At 33.2% G+C, this 16,681-nt stretch overlaps 1 protein-coding gene across 2 annotated transcripts; it reads left to right on the top strand.

The window, feature by feature from the left end:
* Positions 1-82: 82 nt before the first annotated feature.
* On the top strand, positions 83-16,309 carry LOC105458166 (alpha-tubulin N-acetyltransferase-like). 2 transcript variants are annotated; one of them, XM_011703266.1, is made up of 8 exons: positions 83-501; positions 5,637-5,786; positions 6,389-6,560; positions 9,924-10,065; positions 11,772-11,877; positions 11,971-12,058; positions 12,684-12,730; positions 15,569-16,309. In XM_011703266.1, the coding sequence occupies exons 1-8, from the start codon at positions 398-400 to the stop codon at positions 15,921-15,923; spliced, it is 1,164 nt and encodes a 387-aa protein (XP_011701568.1). In that variant the 5' UTR covers positions 83-397; the 3' UTR covers positions 15,924-16,309. The 2 variants fall into 2 exon arrangements, with proteins under 2 accessions (XP_011701568.1, XP_011701567.1); XM_011703265.1 differs by having other exon boundaries at positions 15,551-16,309.
* The last annotated feature ends 372 nt before the right edge of the window (positions 16,310-16,681 follow it).

The following is a 16,681-nucleotide window of genomic DNA, read 5'->3' as shown; positions in this document are numbered from 1 at the left end:
GAGAGAGAGAGAGAGAGAGAGAGAGAGAGAGAGAGAGAGAGAGAGAGAGAGAGAGAGAGAGAGAGAGAGAGAGAGAGAGAGAGAGAGAGAGAGAGAGAGAGAGAGAGAGAGAAGGACCGATCGATGTTCACGTGACAATCAACAACGCGAAGTGAAGTTGCCGCGAAAGGGTGCGCGAACAACGGCCATATTCAAGGCGAGCCCCGCCGGTCGCCCTGGATTGGAGACGCAGGGTCGCGAAAACGGTCGCGCGATCGCGCCCACCGGGATAGGACGCGGACCGTGAAAGAGGTGCGCGAGATAACGACGGGAACGAGGAAGCGGAAGGCACGAAGACAACGGTGACAGCGGCGCGATCTCCTCCTCCCCCCCCCCTTTCCTATCGCATCTCGTCGAGATGGAGTTCAAGTTCAACGTAAATAAACTCTTGCCCAGGAAGATCAACAAGGTCACGCACAACCTGGTGCCGGAAGACTTCAAAGGCGATCGGCGGGAGTTGAAGTGAGTATGCTCTCGCGGAGGCCGAGGTCCTAAAATAGCTCCCTCGAACTATTAATCGGACCTACGCAATGTCCATTTATACATCATCGAAACTCGCGCCTGTTCTGGGCGATTTCGCCGAGAGTGATTTTATCGGTTATATTTGTTAAATAATTGTTATGTCATAAATGTAGAGATACGTGAAGCGTATGTATATTGATGTATAAATGGATATAAAATTTATTTGTATACGTAAATTTATGATTAAGTACAAATGGATACCGATGTAAAATATACATACACATATATAATGTATTATATATTATACAGGTGTACGTGCACGCGTGCGCACGCGCGCGTGTGTACACCTATTCATATATATATGTATACATAAAATATGCATATGACATAAATTCTTTTAGAAACAATTTTTCATTGCATAACGATAATTCATATTACAATTTTACGCGGTACTCCGTAATATATGAGATTCCGGCATTTGTTGTACGCTTGATCGACCGTTTGGATCGTGAAAGTAACAGAGATCTTTATTTTTTCGGTGCCAATTTCAAAAGACAATTATTATTATCTCAGCTTTAGTATCAACGAAATAACGTTTTTCCAATTATCGAATAAAATCATAATTGAAATAAGCTGAAAAACCAGCTTTTTATTTAAATAAATCATTTGCCAAATTCCTTTTGCTAGGTCACATTCTGACGTTTTTTTACTAACTTAAGATCGCGTGTATGTTTGGTAGAAAAGAAGGAGGAAACACATAAAGTGAAAAGAATGCGACAATATACATGAAAGCATTGTGTAGTACGAAGGTTACCTCGGTGATCGTACATATAATGGTCATATACAGGCACAAAACTTTCGCTATGTATTAATGAGATGGAATATCGGCCGTTTAGTGTAATTTAAATTTAAATGGCCTATAAATTTCTGGAAAACAACATTTTCTTGCTAACGTAATTCTGATATATGTTATCTCATTGTTTCTGAGATGTCTTATCATCATTATATTTTTCTCACGATTTATGTTGTTTCATTGTTATTGGTCATTTTTTTTCTTTTTTAATGATTTATCCGTTTCTATGACATCATCCCTATTGAGTAATTCGCATAAATAATGTGGCAGCGGTTAATTAATTTATTATTATTTAACTTGAAATTTTTTGTAGCGAGATTTACAACTGTTATAAAAAAAAATATATCTTATTATGCGTTATTTATATTTTAATATATCACGTAGTGAAATGCAAATATGTAAATAAATCTTCTTTTGCTGCCCAGTAAATTTTAGAGACAAAATCGGTACAAATATTATACATTCGCTCATAATGAATATCCTTGCTCGATTGTATGTGTAATGAGTCACATCTTTTTATTTTGTGTACGATGCATCAGTTACCGATTTATGGACTTAATATATATTTTAAACATTCGACACCAAGTCATTACATGTCTCTTGATCGAGTAATGTAAAATTTCATTGTATGTCACGTTAAGATCTTCGTTGATTTATAAAATATTTGATAATTTATATGGGATGATTGATGTTATAAATTCCAGATCCATTTATTCTCGTCAAATATAATCAGTTTGATTATGTATAATTAATGAGATCCAAATTTAAAAAATCGAGAATGTAAACAGAATTGATAGCAAACATTTAAATTTTAATTTTAATTTTAAATTTTAATTTTAAAATTTTAATTTTATTTTTAAAATTGAAAGAAATCAAGATGTTTCGTCGCGTTAAGATTCAAAAATATAAATGGATTATAAAACTTTATTATATATATTTCTTTAGTTAAGTTTGAACGTTAACGAGAAATATAGACCGGTATTGCCATTATATTTGATTGCTGAATGCTGCAGGCGTGTTCAAATGCCTGCCTGACGACTGCAAAGTGCGAAATGTTTTCCTAACTGATTGAGAGTCAGTGCGGAATACTTAGAAGCCGCAGAGAGTACTGGAATTTTATGTCATCCCGTTAATTAAGATTTAGGTTACGATGTTACGCAAGCGCGTTTTCTACGATAAAGTCTATAGATAAGATTCCTCACTCCATTTGTTCAATTCATCTGGCACAAAGATACGATACTCGTATTGCTGTGACTTTCACTTCTGTAATAAATTACTTCTTCAGAGCTGTATAGTGGTCATTTGACATTTTTGACACTATATCATTCTACTTGTATCTACAATACACATTTCTCGCATCATTTACCATATTATCATTGAACGACGCAATTAATGCGATATCTGTTCGAATAAAGCTAGCAAACGGTGAGATGGGCTCGTGAAAGAAACTTGGCGGATTGCGAAGTAAATGAATATTTTCGAACAGTAAAGTCGAACACAGACGGGCTTTTATATACCGTAGATTCTCGGTTCAAGGAACTCGGTTCACTTGCAACAACCTCCATCGAATTCTTGGGCAGTGACTCGCGACGCTCGCGGAAGTCTATGACGAAATGGCAGAGAAGTGGTTTCTCACACCGTGAGAGATTTGCCCCTTGTTATGTGGTTATTATACGGAAAACCCAGTCTCCGGCTGTCTGTCCTCCTTGACAGGAGGAGCGGTTGATGCAATGATTACAGTGCCATTTGCGCGCTGCAAAATGGGTTAAATGGGTCATCATCTCGATATTAGACGCGGAGAGTACCATCCTTAGCAGATTCTCCTTTTTATTTGCACATTTGTACCGGAAATAATCTTGAGGCTGCGCGATTTTATTAATTGCGTGATTAAGATATAAAATACATGGTGCACCTAACTGTAAGATTAACTCAGATAATTTTATATAAATTATATTTCTATGTTTTATGAACTAGAAACTTACTTCTAAAATACTAACTGTAACGTAAATGATGACGTATAAAATTACGATATACAAGAAATGGGCCGGCAAATACATTAAAATTAGTTACATTGATTTAAAAATAAAACAAATTCATAAATTAGAATCACGCAATGATAAGTTTGTTTTACAGCTAAAATTAGTATTTATAATTATTATCACTTACATAATTATTAATTATTTCTGATTAGAAAAAATTACAAAATTGTTTTTCTCGCAGCATTTTATGTTATATGTAACTACTTATACTCATCTATTATCTCTTATTATCAATTAGAAAATATTATTTTTGTATAGATAATATATTATATTAGATCTGTTTTTGTTATTAAATTAGTGTACAACTCGTTGTATATATATTTAAAATAAAAGTACATGTTTGAAATATTTAGGACGAAAGAAAGTTCCAGTAATAAAAATACAAACCTATTATGTTATTAGGTGATATAAATTGCAACTATGTTATTATCTGCAATTTATAACCTTGTTAAAGTATAATCAACTATCTTCGAAATATTTCGAGAGTCCTACTAATACTTTTTGCACAAAATTGCTCTTATTATACATGATTAATAATTTCCATAAAATATATATGTATTAAATACAATTAAAAATATTTCTTTACTCGATCAATAATTTTAAATATAACAAGGTAAAACTATTGGAGCAAAAAGCGCGAGCATAATCTCAATGCATTCATTTGAAGTGTGAAGATGATTGATAGATATCTCATTTTCTTGATCACCTTGCTCCTTCGTTTTTATGAAAGCGGTGCAATATTTCCGACATCAATGTCAGATATGACTGTATTCATAGTAACGCTACTGAATGACATTTTAAAGGGATGAATCAGTCGGCATTAAAATTAAGTAAAGATAAAATAACTAGAATACTGCATCTATATATTTTTTAGGGAACATTTTTTTGTACTGTATTTGATAAATAGAAAATAATATAATTAAATAGTATAATAATTAATATAGTTAAATAAATATATATCATATAACTTACAACAACGAAAAGAAAGTGTCTTGATATTCTTTCGTAAAAAGTTGTTAAAAGCTAAAAAATGGGCTATAAAGTTAAATAATAGTTTTCAAAATTAGGCAGCGCTCTTACGTAAGATACTTCCGCGAAATGTATTAAGAGCTGTAGATTTCGCAATGCAGCTTTCCACACTTGGTGATTACTCACGTCATCGCCATACAATCCATCACGCTCCGCGCCTGTAGCATAATGACCATAAGAGAAGCTATAATACCGATAGAATAAATTAACTCGATCTATATCACAAAAGCCGATTGGCGAGTGTCCAAAACTTGAATCAGGTCACCGTTGTAACCGAATAATATATATTACATGAGGAATCTTTTTTATCAGAGCGGCGCAAATAACCGCATCCAATGTAATTTTCTAACGTGTAATTTTGTATAATCTAAGTGATCGGATATCAAATTGCAGTATATGTTGTTTTATAATATTTAATATTGATTATTATAGAATGTATAAAAAATTTTTCCATCTTATTTCTTACAAATCAATATCTTTCTATTCAATAAATAATTTATATTATTATTCAGATCAATTTAGTCAGTTTTATGCATTATTAATATTAATGGTTAAAAATTATACCAGTCGGTATGTAAAAGTAAAGTTTTTGATTATCTCCAGCCAGTGTAAAAAGAATTAATTTTGACATAAAAATTTATCTAGATACTTTCTCCTCATAGATGTACTTTCTACTTTTTTCTATACTCCCTTTCTCTTTATTCATACTACTTTTCGCTTGTTTTTGAAAACGTTTTGTCCTAAATACTTGGCACAGGAACATTAGATGAAAATTAATTAGCATAGAGCTACGAGAATAATGCTTGTATAAAATGTGAAGATGAAGCAAGAAAAGTAGAACGTGACTGCAGTTTCGTACTATTTCAACGATAAATCGCTAAGTATGTAATATATGCAGTTGTAGTGTTTAAAAAACAGCGATGCTCGATTAAGATATTATTTTTCTCTTGCGTGTATTTTAAGAGGTGTTTTCAACAATCTTTGATATTTTACATTTAAATTATTTTAATCAGAAATAAAATTGTCTCAATCCACTCAATCCATCCTTTTGTTACCTTTTTGGTAATTTATATATTTAGGATAAGCTTTAGAAATAAGCTAAATCTGATAATTATAACGAATTACTTTGTACTTAACCGTGTCTGATTTATTTGGTTGCCTCGCAAAGGTAATATAAATGCAGATATCTAATAAATATCTCTTTTTTTTTTCAGCGAATGTCAAAGACTGCTGAGCAGAATATTGGACGATATGGGCGAGGCATCGGCGAGGGCTCAAGGACTGAACAAGCCCATCACTAGCGCCCTTAAACTGCGGGACACAGATCATACGATTTATTTGCTTGTAGATAATCAGGCGAACAAGTAAGCTTTTCTCTTCATTTAGATAGATTCACTTGAGATATGATATCTGTTATTTGAATGATTATTTGAGATCTATGCTATCGCCTGTGTTATACAGACAACACCGTGTTCAAAATTTTGATATATAATCTTGATTGATCTTTAACTCCCAATCAGTTTTTAAAGTTTCTAATAGGTTTTAAAACAATTTCTGGCGATTAATATTCAAAATTATAATATAAAAAAATAATAAAAACAAATATTTCCATTACAGTTTTTAAGATTGTAACATTACATTCTGATCAAGCTCTAAATTGAAATTGTTTGATATCAAAGTCAACTTGCACTTAACGATAGAATCTGCGCTCTATTTTCCGCTCCGAAACTAAATGTTAAAAAACCCCTGTGTTTTTCAAACGCTCATAAATAAAGAACAATTGTTCCTCCGATGGAAACGCTGTGAGACACGTCAGACCATACATAGATAGTATTACGCATCACTTGTCGATTATTACGATACTGTGACGACGTAACATATGTATATATAATGTCCTCCGAAGTCGTCTCGCGGGAGACTGTGATTCATTCGCATAATATAGCACATATTACGCTTGACTTTGCAGCGGACTCGGTAGCGTAGTGGGATTACTGAAAACGGGATCGAAGAATTTGTTTCTATTCGACGAAATGGGAGAGCATTATCAGCTGCAGGCGAGATGCATCCTGGATTTCTACGTGCACGAGTCGCGACAGCGTATGGGCCTGGGCAATACTCTCTATCAGCACATGTTATCTGTAAGTTCACCGCACGCACGTTCATTCTCGAATCTTAAATTGTGCTTACAATTAGCCTTGGATTATCTCCGCCGACGAGGAAACGCCCACGGATAAACTTAAATCGACGTATACAATTAACGAATTCTGATCAATAATAATCGACTGGTAAAATTAGTTGAATAAAAAATTACGAAAAAGAAATTAAACCTAATAAAATGTACACTTTTAATTCTCTTCTTGAGATCCAGAGAAAGAAAGTACCTCTGATTACAAGTCTGAATGATATTTCACGCAAGAGAATGTTAATGAATAATTGAACACAGGAGCTGAGGAGCAATTTAGAATTTAATTATTGCACGAGATTATCGTAATTTTTTATCTCTACATTGTTAAGTTGTGATTAATTGTTTTATTACGTAAAATATAATTAAATATTGCCGTATTATTGTTTTCAAGATAGTGTTTGCCGATTTAATTGTTGTAGTATTCTCTCTCGATAATTGTATGTTAATGAGACCGCGAGAAACGGGCCGTTCTCACGTGAAGAGAGAAGCTTCCGCTATACGATACCCGAACTTCCTCGCTCGAAGACAAATCTTCGATGCGCCGGTACAAGGCATAATTACTTCCTGCACGGGAGCAGAAGGCGTCGCGCGCGCGATCACGATTTAGATCGTTAAGCCTTCGTGCGAAACAAAAGCTTGACCGTTGCAATCGCAGCTACATACGTGTAATGATACTGAGAAAAACGTATTATATTTAATACACTGGTAATATTTATTTAGTTGATATTATTACTAATGTATCATCGATACTTTAGTATTATTAGTATTATTGTATAAGTATATGTTGTTTAAAACAATGAATTTTATTACGTGTGTATAAAATGTGCAATATGCTTGGGTAGAAATTATTTAAAAATAACTACAATTTGTTAATAAATGCAAAATATTTTTTATTAATTTTTTTTGTTAATTGCAGAAAATAGATTTAAATATAGATTGTATATGTGTGTATATATAATATATACAATTTATATAATCTATAATATAGATTGGTGATTTATATTATTTAAGTAAAATACACGATAAACGCATCTACACAAATTAATAAATAGTAGTAACTTGCAAAAATTAAGATAAATAATTACTTTTAAAAGAAAATTTCAGTGCGAAGTAATTTTTGTAGTATATGTACGTGCATAACAAAGAGAAAAACGGAGAATTCTGTGTCTCCGCTTTTCGTTCCGCTCGAGGTCTCAAAACCCTGAAATCGGTGTCACGTGAAGACAAGTGCAGAGAACTGTAACGAAAGAAGACGGTCATTCCTTATTTTTTTACTCGACAGAAGCTTGTCTAGAACACCAGATTTTTTTGTACATAATAAGATTCGTAATAAATATAAATTTAATTTTCTATAAATGATATGTTTACCAGTTGTTTAACATCGAATCTTCATCGTCTAGAATTCATAAAAATAATAATTAAATTATTTTTTCACATTGCTTTTACAGAGATTTAAATTAAAATTGGGTATTTAAGTAAAAATTTTTATATCTCTCTCCCTGCACGAAGAACTTTGAAAAAATTACAGAGTATTTCACAAGCGTTTATTAAAAAATTAATTATACAGGTTGTATACCTATTAATATGTTTTACGATAGAAAATAAGATTTCAAATTAAATTTTGATTGATTTTTACGGTGAGTTTTACGGCTTTTTTTTTGCTTGTAATCCAAAATAATTGGTTACAGCGAAAACTAAGATGAAATGCGCACAGTCACAAAGTAATGCTCGTGTATCGTCATGCTTAACCGTGCTAAAAAAGTCTTGCTAGAATTTCACCACAAATAACGTGCATTCGATTGGAACAACTGAATGGAATAAAACTTGAAACTCGACTAAACTCGCGTATACGTTTATACGCGTTTATATCCCTTCACTCACACCTCACGCTGTGACTCATTCGAAAGTACGACGTCATAATTATTTGCGTATCCAACACGTTGTATGCCATCAACTTGTGAGATACATGCAACAGATAATTTCTGATCATAGTAGAAATCGATTCTAGTTTCTTCGCCAACAAAAACCATGATAAAACTTCTTGCGGTTGCACAGCGCGGTGTCTTATACATTATATTAAAGAGTAATACATTTTTATAGCATACACATTAAAGAGGCAATGAAACAATTTTATTGCACAAGAAAAAGATGCCTAGAAACGCGATGTTATGCCATCGTTATAGTTTTGATACCATCTGAAATTTCGTGAAAACGCGCTCGCTCCGAACGGCTGGGCGCACACTTTCTTGCCTCTCGCGCGGCTGCAATTTTTATAATGCTCGGGCCATTTCGTGGTCACCGCGACTTTCTCGCGAGTCGCGCGGTCGAAATACAAGATATCGTAAAACGTGACCGATCTTACATAGACGCGTGACAAGGGGTCATTATATCGTGGTACACGGTACACGGAGGGAGGCGGGTGTGTTACGCTCGAAGGTAACTCGCAACTCTCGCAAGGTGACTGAACCCGTCGAGTCCGTTTGTTTCGGCACGGTTCGTCGGTTTTCTATTTAAGTGGTGTACTGACTGGCGTTTTTTTTTTCTTCTAATCATGCCTCTTTTATATGAAATGACTAATATTAGAAACTTGGTTTTGCGATTAAACGCGATTAAAATCGGCATGCGGCAACGCGGCGGCCTGACCTTATGAAAGTGAATCATATTTACGCTGCTGCATTCTTCCACGGTCGTATATATAGGTATATGTGCATACGTATGTCCTATTGATCAATCAAAACTTGAGCGTTTAAAAGTTTCTTGCGAAATGCTATTGCGAGTTATGCTAATATTATTAACAATAAGAGAAGCGTGCACGTATATAAATATATATACAGAGTATTTTAATTTTTACATAATTTTAATTGGTCACCTTGAATGTCTTAATTGTAATTGTAGCGGAAAATATTTTAGACAATAATTATGTGAATTATATTATTTGAAGGAGGAAATAAGTAAAATTAATTTTTCAAAATCACGTAAAAGCTATCACCATTTTTTAAAATGTACTACATGATTTCTTTTATGTCTTCTAGTTATTTTGAATATAAAAGTATTTAAAAAAGTTAGAGTTATAAAAAAATTAAAAGTATTCGAAATATTTTATATTTTATTGTAACACATTTCGACGTAAAATATAAAATATTTCGTAAATTCATTTTTTGGTAATTGTACCTTAATTCTTTCTTGTACAGAAATTGAAATGAATCACTTGGTGTGAAGAAAACATTAGTTGCTTTTCAAAAAAGATATGTATATTACAAATTGCATAATTTTTTGTCTTTAATCTACTTCTAATAAAAAATATTTTGATTTATAGGAGGAGAACCTTAGGCCAGTGAAATTGGCAATTGATCGACCATCGGAGAAATTCTTGGCTTTTCTACGAAAATACTATGGACTCTCGAAGATTATCCCACAAAATAATAAATTCGTCGTTTTCGAAGGATTCTTCAATGACGGTACGTAATTAATACTTCTGCGTGCATTTTTTTTTAATTATGTGACAAATTTTGGAAAAATGTAAAGATAATAATTTGTATTTCTGTGCGTGTTTCGTACGATCTTCTTTTTATATTACAAATATCTGTGATAAAAAGTCTTGCAAAAGAATATCGAACCAATTGTAATAATTCTGTCTGCGGTCAATTCTTATTATAGTTTTATACGTTTGTATTCATTTATAAGAACACGATTCTCGTGATTATTCCGCCTTCGTGATTACGGATAATCAAGGATGTGAAGCGTGGAGCGTGGGATAAGTAAAGGAAAGAAGGGATGCGAATCGGGGGAATCCTTCATTAACCTTACAATAGTAGGGTGGGGTCGAGGAAGACCCCAGCGTTTTGTCGATGAGAATTATGCTATAGGAAGCAGTAAGACAGATTATATCAAAATAAAATTATACTTAAAATAAAAAATAAAAATGAATATATATAATAATCTTCGATATATATTATAAAGAACGGCGTGTAATATACTTCGTTTCTCTTGTAGTAAAGCGACACGAGGCAGTTGTTTTTCGGCGAAAGATAAATTGCAGTGATATACGCGATTAAAGATAAATCTCAGATCTTATCGAAACTCGTCGACTGCCTCGCAAAAACTGTGTGCCGATCATTCTTTTCGTGCGTTTCAGCGAGACGATAAACGATATTACATGCCATTATAATTCCGCACAGCGAGATCAACGCACGAAAACGAGATTATTCTGGGACGCTGAGTTTAATAATGATGGATATGAAATATGAAAAAAGACGATATTGTACATTCTTTATTCATCTGAAAGTTTTTACTTTCCGTGACTCACGCTCTTTCCCGAAATGATCGATTCTCAATAATTCTTTCTTCCGTGATTCCGATCGGAGTTCTCGTGTCTTTCTCGCGGATTTTCAAGGTGTCTATCTATACAGATGCAAGGTCAGACATTGTCGATCTGGTTCTGAAGGTCGGATCGCCCTACGAGGCGAGGCATTCGCATCGAGTTTCTCCGTGTCCTAAATCGGCGATGGCGCGCTCGGGGAGGCTCAAAATCGCGGCCAATGCCACGCTAAGGACAATTCATGTGCCTTGATTATATCTACGATCGATCGAGCTCCGTCCCTAGCCGTTATTTGACTCACATTTTACGTTGATTATGCACAATTCGCTCTAATTTAGTTGATGGTATCTCTCGAGAAATCGATGAGTGTTTTATACACTAGAAAATGGAACATTAAATATGAAAAAGGGAATGCTATCGCAAGCTGATGAATGATATTAAAAATAGATAAGAGAATCGTGTAAGTTTGTAGGATAATAAAGTGGAGGAAGAAAGGACGGGAAGCGTATATAGGAAAACGAATTTATATACTGTTAGAAAGATATAATGAAAAGTATGTTTCGAAAGTAATTTGTTAAAATTTTTGAAATATTTAATTAATTTTCCAGTTTTTCACTTTTTAAGTTGCCACTAAATAAAATAATAGATGTGAAAAATAGATTTAATTATTTACATCTACTGCGGTTATTGAAGGAACTTCTAATGAAATATCTGAAATTTGAAATTTGAAAACGTTGAACGTACGTAAAAATAATTACAAGTATAGATTTAAAGAAAAATTTGTCTTTGCGTTTGTAGAAATTCCGTACGTGTATTTCTCATCTGCCATCGTTTTCGCATTTGCAGAGAGTCGAGACGTGAGGAGCAACAGATACAGCTTACCTCCAAGAATGAGTTTGGACGACGGTACGTCAGCTAACAACAACGACAATAACGGGAGAAACGGTGCTAGGTAGGTGCGTCAAGTCGAACTACGAAGCGACAGATGCGAGTCTTAAACGGTTTGCGGTTGTAATACGGAAGAAAATGATATATCGCTTTTCAGTCTCAACGGTGTACCGTACGTGGCGTCCGTTTCACGTAGCTCATTTGGTAGATACGCCGCGGCACGACCGCCCTGTTCCATGGCAAATGTGAGTACAACAACGTAGAGAAGTAGCTGAAAACCCTTTACAAATTGTTCACGTTTTAATTTAATCAGTCCCGGCGAGCGTATCATATGAGTAATTATACATAAAAGTGTGTTAAATATGTTAAATTGTATGTATTATGGAAGACAGAGGAAAGAGAGAGAGAGAGAGAGAGAGAGAGAGAGAGAGAGAGAGAGAGAAAGAAAACAGAAATTGTATGCATCTGGAACATAACTAAAATCACCAGATTTTAATATTTGTAAAGCTTAAATGTGTATCTCTAAATGTGGAATAATAATATAGAGTATTATTTTTTAATTGTATATAAAGAAATAATATTCAAAATTTTTAATCGTTGCTAAAAATGTATACGTGAAGCAGTTCTATACAGAAAATATTTAACATTTCTAATTTCTACCTTTCTAATTGCAAACGAAATCAAGCGTAAAAGAATTTCTTATCGCAAAACGATATTTGGGAAATTTTCTCCATTCAAATCTAGTATTAATACGTATTTGGAAATTAATCATACAATCTTCATTATCTCTCTTAGGCTTTCATTATTTCTTTTAACTTCGTAACACGTAGCGTAGCATGACTAATCATACATATTGACGCTTTCTTTTAGATAATCCATAACACAGCGATGCTTGGTCAATCAGCCGAGCATACCGGGTGAGTAAAATTCACGCAGTGTTGAAGTGATCCAATCCGAGCTTGCAAATTGTTGCTTGCCTTCTAATCTTCCTTAATATTTAATTGAAGACTGTTGTGCGTAATAATAGTGTTGCACATGGAAAGTATTATTATGTGCAATATCTTTTGGTTGTGATATCTTGGACGGCTATTCTCTCATGGTTGTGCAATAAAAAAATTTAATCTTTAAGAAACTCCGAGTGAGAAATTTTTAGCCGTAAAGAGCAAAATGATACTCAGCATGGAAATAACGATGTTTAAATTTATTAATTTTAAATAGCGGAACTGTGAGAGAAAAATTATAAAAGTATGTGTTGCCTGCATTTATATTTATTTTCGCATTGTTGCACTGTAAACACACACATATCTTTCTCCTTTTAACAGTCACCGAAGCTTCAAAAATCTTACTAAGAGTGTGTGTGCTCAATACATCTGAAACATTTTAAATAATCCAAGACGCTTCGAATAATTTGTTGTGGCAATGTCGTGCGTTAATCGATTGTCGATTTAATTTTATTATCTGCAATATCGAAAAGTTAGTCAGTAGATTAATTAGACATACAACGATAATTCTTAGTTCTCTGTCTCTGTCTCAGAAAGAGAGAGAGAGAGCTTGCCAAAATATTATTCTTACATTGAATCCATAAACGCTACCTTTTGCCAGAACATGTTTAGATGAATTAATATGTCTGGGTTACTTACGGGTGTCCGGTTATACCCAAATTTCAGATTTTAGTTTGCGTAAATTTGAAACTTGTTAATAAAAGTCTGTGTTTTATATGAGAAGAATTTGAAAAAAGTATAAAATTGAAAATATATAATTTATCGATACAACACATTAGAGATACATTTTCACCTTGATATTATATTATAACCTTGTGATAATACTAACATGTTGTGTTCGTTATCTTTTTAATACTAAATTATAATAAAATGTACGGGTTGGAATTTAGGATCCAACATCTCTTTAACTCGCCACAGATACATTAACTGATTTGCGATGAGCTCGTGTTTAAAATCTGTAAACAAATTACATTAAAGTTGTTTGATTCTTTTTAAAGGAATTATTTGTAATACTTATATTTATGCGTAAACAAACGAACTAAATTAATTGCACAGTTGTACAATAATCAATGATTTGTCAACATATGTTATATATTAATAATACCACAAATATTACACGTAATGGCTCGCATACAGTAATAATTATAATTTAAATAATAATAATAGTGATGTATAATAGAAAGAACCTTAAAAAGGCGCTAGAGAATTTTTATATTACGAATATTTATAACATTGCAAAATGTGTAAATACGAAAAGAGAAATGAAAGAGATAGCGAAATGTAGAGAATTCAGGAGAAATGTGTCCAAATACTCCAAATCACTTTTTTTTTTAACACACTTAAAAGCCAATATTTGTGTACACGCACGCACGCACGCACATTCCAGCTTAATTTACATAATTTATGAGTATTCCAGCTTAATTTATATTATTTATGAGTATAAGAATATGTACATTATATTTATTTGACGTGCTCTATGTAAATTGTAGTTTATAAGTTTGTAATTATTAGCACTTACATATGAGTTAATAAAGTTTCATTTGCTAACTCGCTGCGCACATAGCCACGTTTACTTTCCCTTTAACCGAAGAGATGTAAATTAAGCTAAAGAGGAATCTGGATATCTTCCAACTTTCATACGTGAAAAAGATCAAAGTTCTTTTTGAACTTTACTTGATACTTTATTAAATGTAAAGCGTCAGTGTTTCAAGATGCAATCCTAAATGTATCAAGTATGAAAAATAAAACTGAGGAGGGGGAAAAGGGCGATTGTCCCATTTTTATTTATTTATCAAAATAATTGATCAAATTATGCATTTGTAAAAGAGTAAATTCCGTTAATACTAATCAAATAATCGTAATGATCGGGTCAACTATATATACTTTTAGTTACATATGTAATTTGCAAAACTAGATATTTCTTTGAATAAGGGCAATAAAAATTGTATTCTGTCGTTCCGTTTGATCAATTTTTTTTGTCAAAGTGGACAATATTCTATACATAACATTATATTTCGTTATATAATTTATGTTTGCTGAAATTGTGCGATTTTCTAATGTTTTTTAATGTTCATCAGTATGAGCGAAGCATGCTTATTGTTAACTACGCATACAGTTGTACGAAATGGACTTTTGTATATATTATTGTATATAAGAATTACAACATTTACTACATTTTAAAATTGCGTCGTTCATAAGATTTCGATAGACTATCAATCTCAAACGATTAATCTCAAACAATTATTTAAAAGTAAATCTATTTTGATGTTTTAATTTCGCGTTACTATGTGAAATTGTTTATTTGCTTAAAATGTTACATTTGTGTGTGTGTGTGAAATCTCTGCTTCAAAGAGTTAAAATGTATTTAATTCCAAGAAATTGATTTTTAGAATTAAGAGAAAGAAAACTGTAGTGTTACGCAAGTATTCCATCTGTACTTTTTTTTCTTCTTGATCTTTCAATTATCTCTTTTGATTTATAACTATAATAAAAAATCCAGCATTTTTTTTATATTTTTATAAATTCCTCATCTCGCGACTTTATATTCTTTTACCTTACGTTATCCAGTGTCTATGGAAACGAGATCCTTGGCACGAAGACGCTCGCGACAGATTTGCGCGAACGCGAGACTGACAAGACAGAGAAAGACGTATTGTGATTGCATATCGCTGCCGACTGCATATTGCTTGCTTGCTTGTCACCTGTCATAACTTGACGGGCGAGTTGATTTTTCAGCAATGACGACAGCCGCAGACCAAGCCATCATAAAAGAGAGGAAGAAGAAGCTCATATCATCAATAAGAGAGAAGAAGACGAAGGCGACAGCCGCAGCGACGCGTCGCCGCCTCCACCGTTGAAACTGGAGCGGCCGCGTTCCCTGAGCCTCTACTCCGAGGAGGAGCAGAAGCAGCGTAGCCTCGAGATGAACACCGTCCCGACGCCCGTCGTGCCGGATAATCAAACCAAGCCCTTCGTCCCTGTCCTGCTGGAGCCCGAGAAAACGGAGAAGAACGTGAAACCGTCGCCGTCGTGCGGCCAGGAAGTGGCCACCGGCACCAATCAACACGGCCACTTGGATCTTAAGTTCTACCATTCACCCTTATGGTGAAACGATCTGGCTGATACGTAATTATCTTCCTCGTTGCTTTTTTTTCCCCCGGGAAGCTTAGGAGCGGATCAGACCTGGGTTAACGCTAAACTTGATTTTCCTTTCCTATTTACGTAGATAGAATTAATAATAATAAATCTAGGAGGGAAAAATAGTCGCTAACTCACAGTTGAAGCACTGCGATAGACGATTTTAAATTTATATATTTTTTTATATTTCTTTTTATATATCTAATATAGTAGAAGCGTTTCTCTCTAATTCTTTTTGTTTATAAGACTGTAGCGATGTATCGTAAATACAGAATTTGCAAAAGTATTAATTAAGCAAATCAATGTTTACGTTAAAGAATTGTGTTAAATATTTAAAATTTTTTATTTTGTCGCTTTGTTAGTTTTGTTACTTTGATATAAAAAATAAATCTCTTGCAGAGAAGGAATCTAAAAAATTTAAAATAGAGCTATTAGAAATTAAGAAAAAAAATCCTACATCTTAATTTATGTTTGAAAATTCAGAAATTGTTTTTGTAAAGTAAATAATCCACATTTGTTTCATTGATTTAGGCATGTGTCAGAATTTGTTGTAAGTGCATATAAGACGAATGAATTAGATATACTATATCTCTAGTGAAAATTTTTCTTAGAGCTCTTCATATAATTTTTCTATATAAATTTGAGAGTTTTTCACAATTTCTATATAATTTTGTAACTTTTTAAAAAATCTCTCAGATTTTTTATACAAATGAAACACTTTTCAGAAAT

This window comes from Wasmannia auropunctata, unplaced genomic scaffold (genome assembly GCF_000956235.1).
Source record: "Wasmannia auropunctata unplaced genomic scaffold, wasmannia.A_1.0 LD334579.1, whole genome shotgun sequence".
Taxonomy (NCBI): Eukaryota; Metazoa; Arthropoda; class Insecta; order Hymenoptera; family Formicidae; genus Wasmannia; species Wasmannia auropunctata.
The sequence above is the reverse complement of the archived record's forward strand: the minus strand, read 5'-3'. Positions and strand labels throughout refer to the sequence as shown.

Excerpts from the sequence above, each read along its gene's own strand:
- LOC105458166 (XM_011703265.1), top strand. The coding sequence starts at position 398 with ATGGAGTTCAAGTTCAACGTAAATAAACTCTTGCCCAGGAAGATCAAC. Across the intron at positions 5,787-6,388 it reads GTAGATAATCAGGCGAACAA|CGGACTCGGTAGCGTAGTGG; the intron begins GTAAGCTTTTCT and ends TTGACTTTGCAG. Across the intron at positions 11,878-11,970 it reads AACGGGAGAAACGGTGCTAG|TCTCAACGGTGTACCGTACG; the intron begins GTAGGTGCGTCA and ends ATCGCTTTTCAG.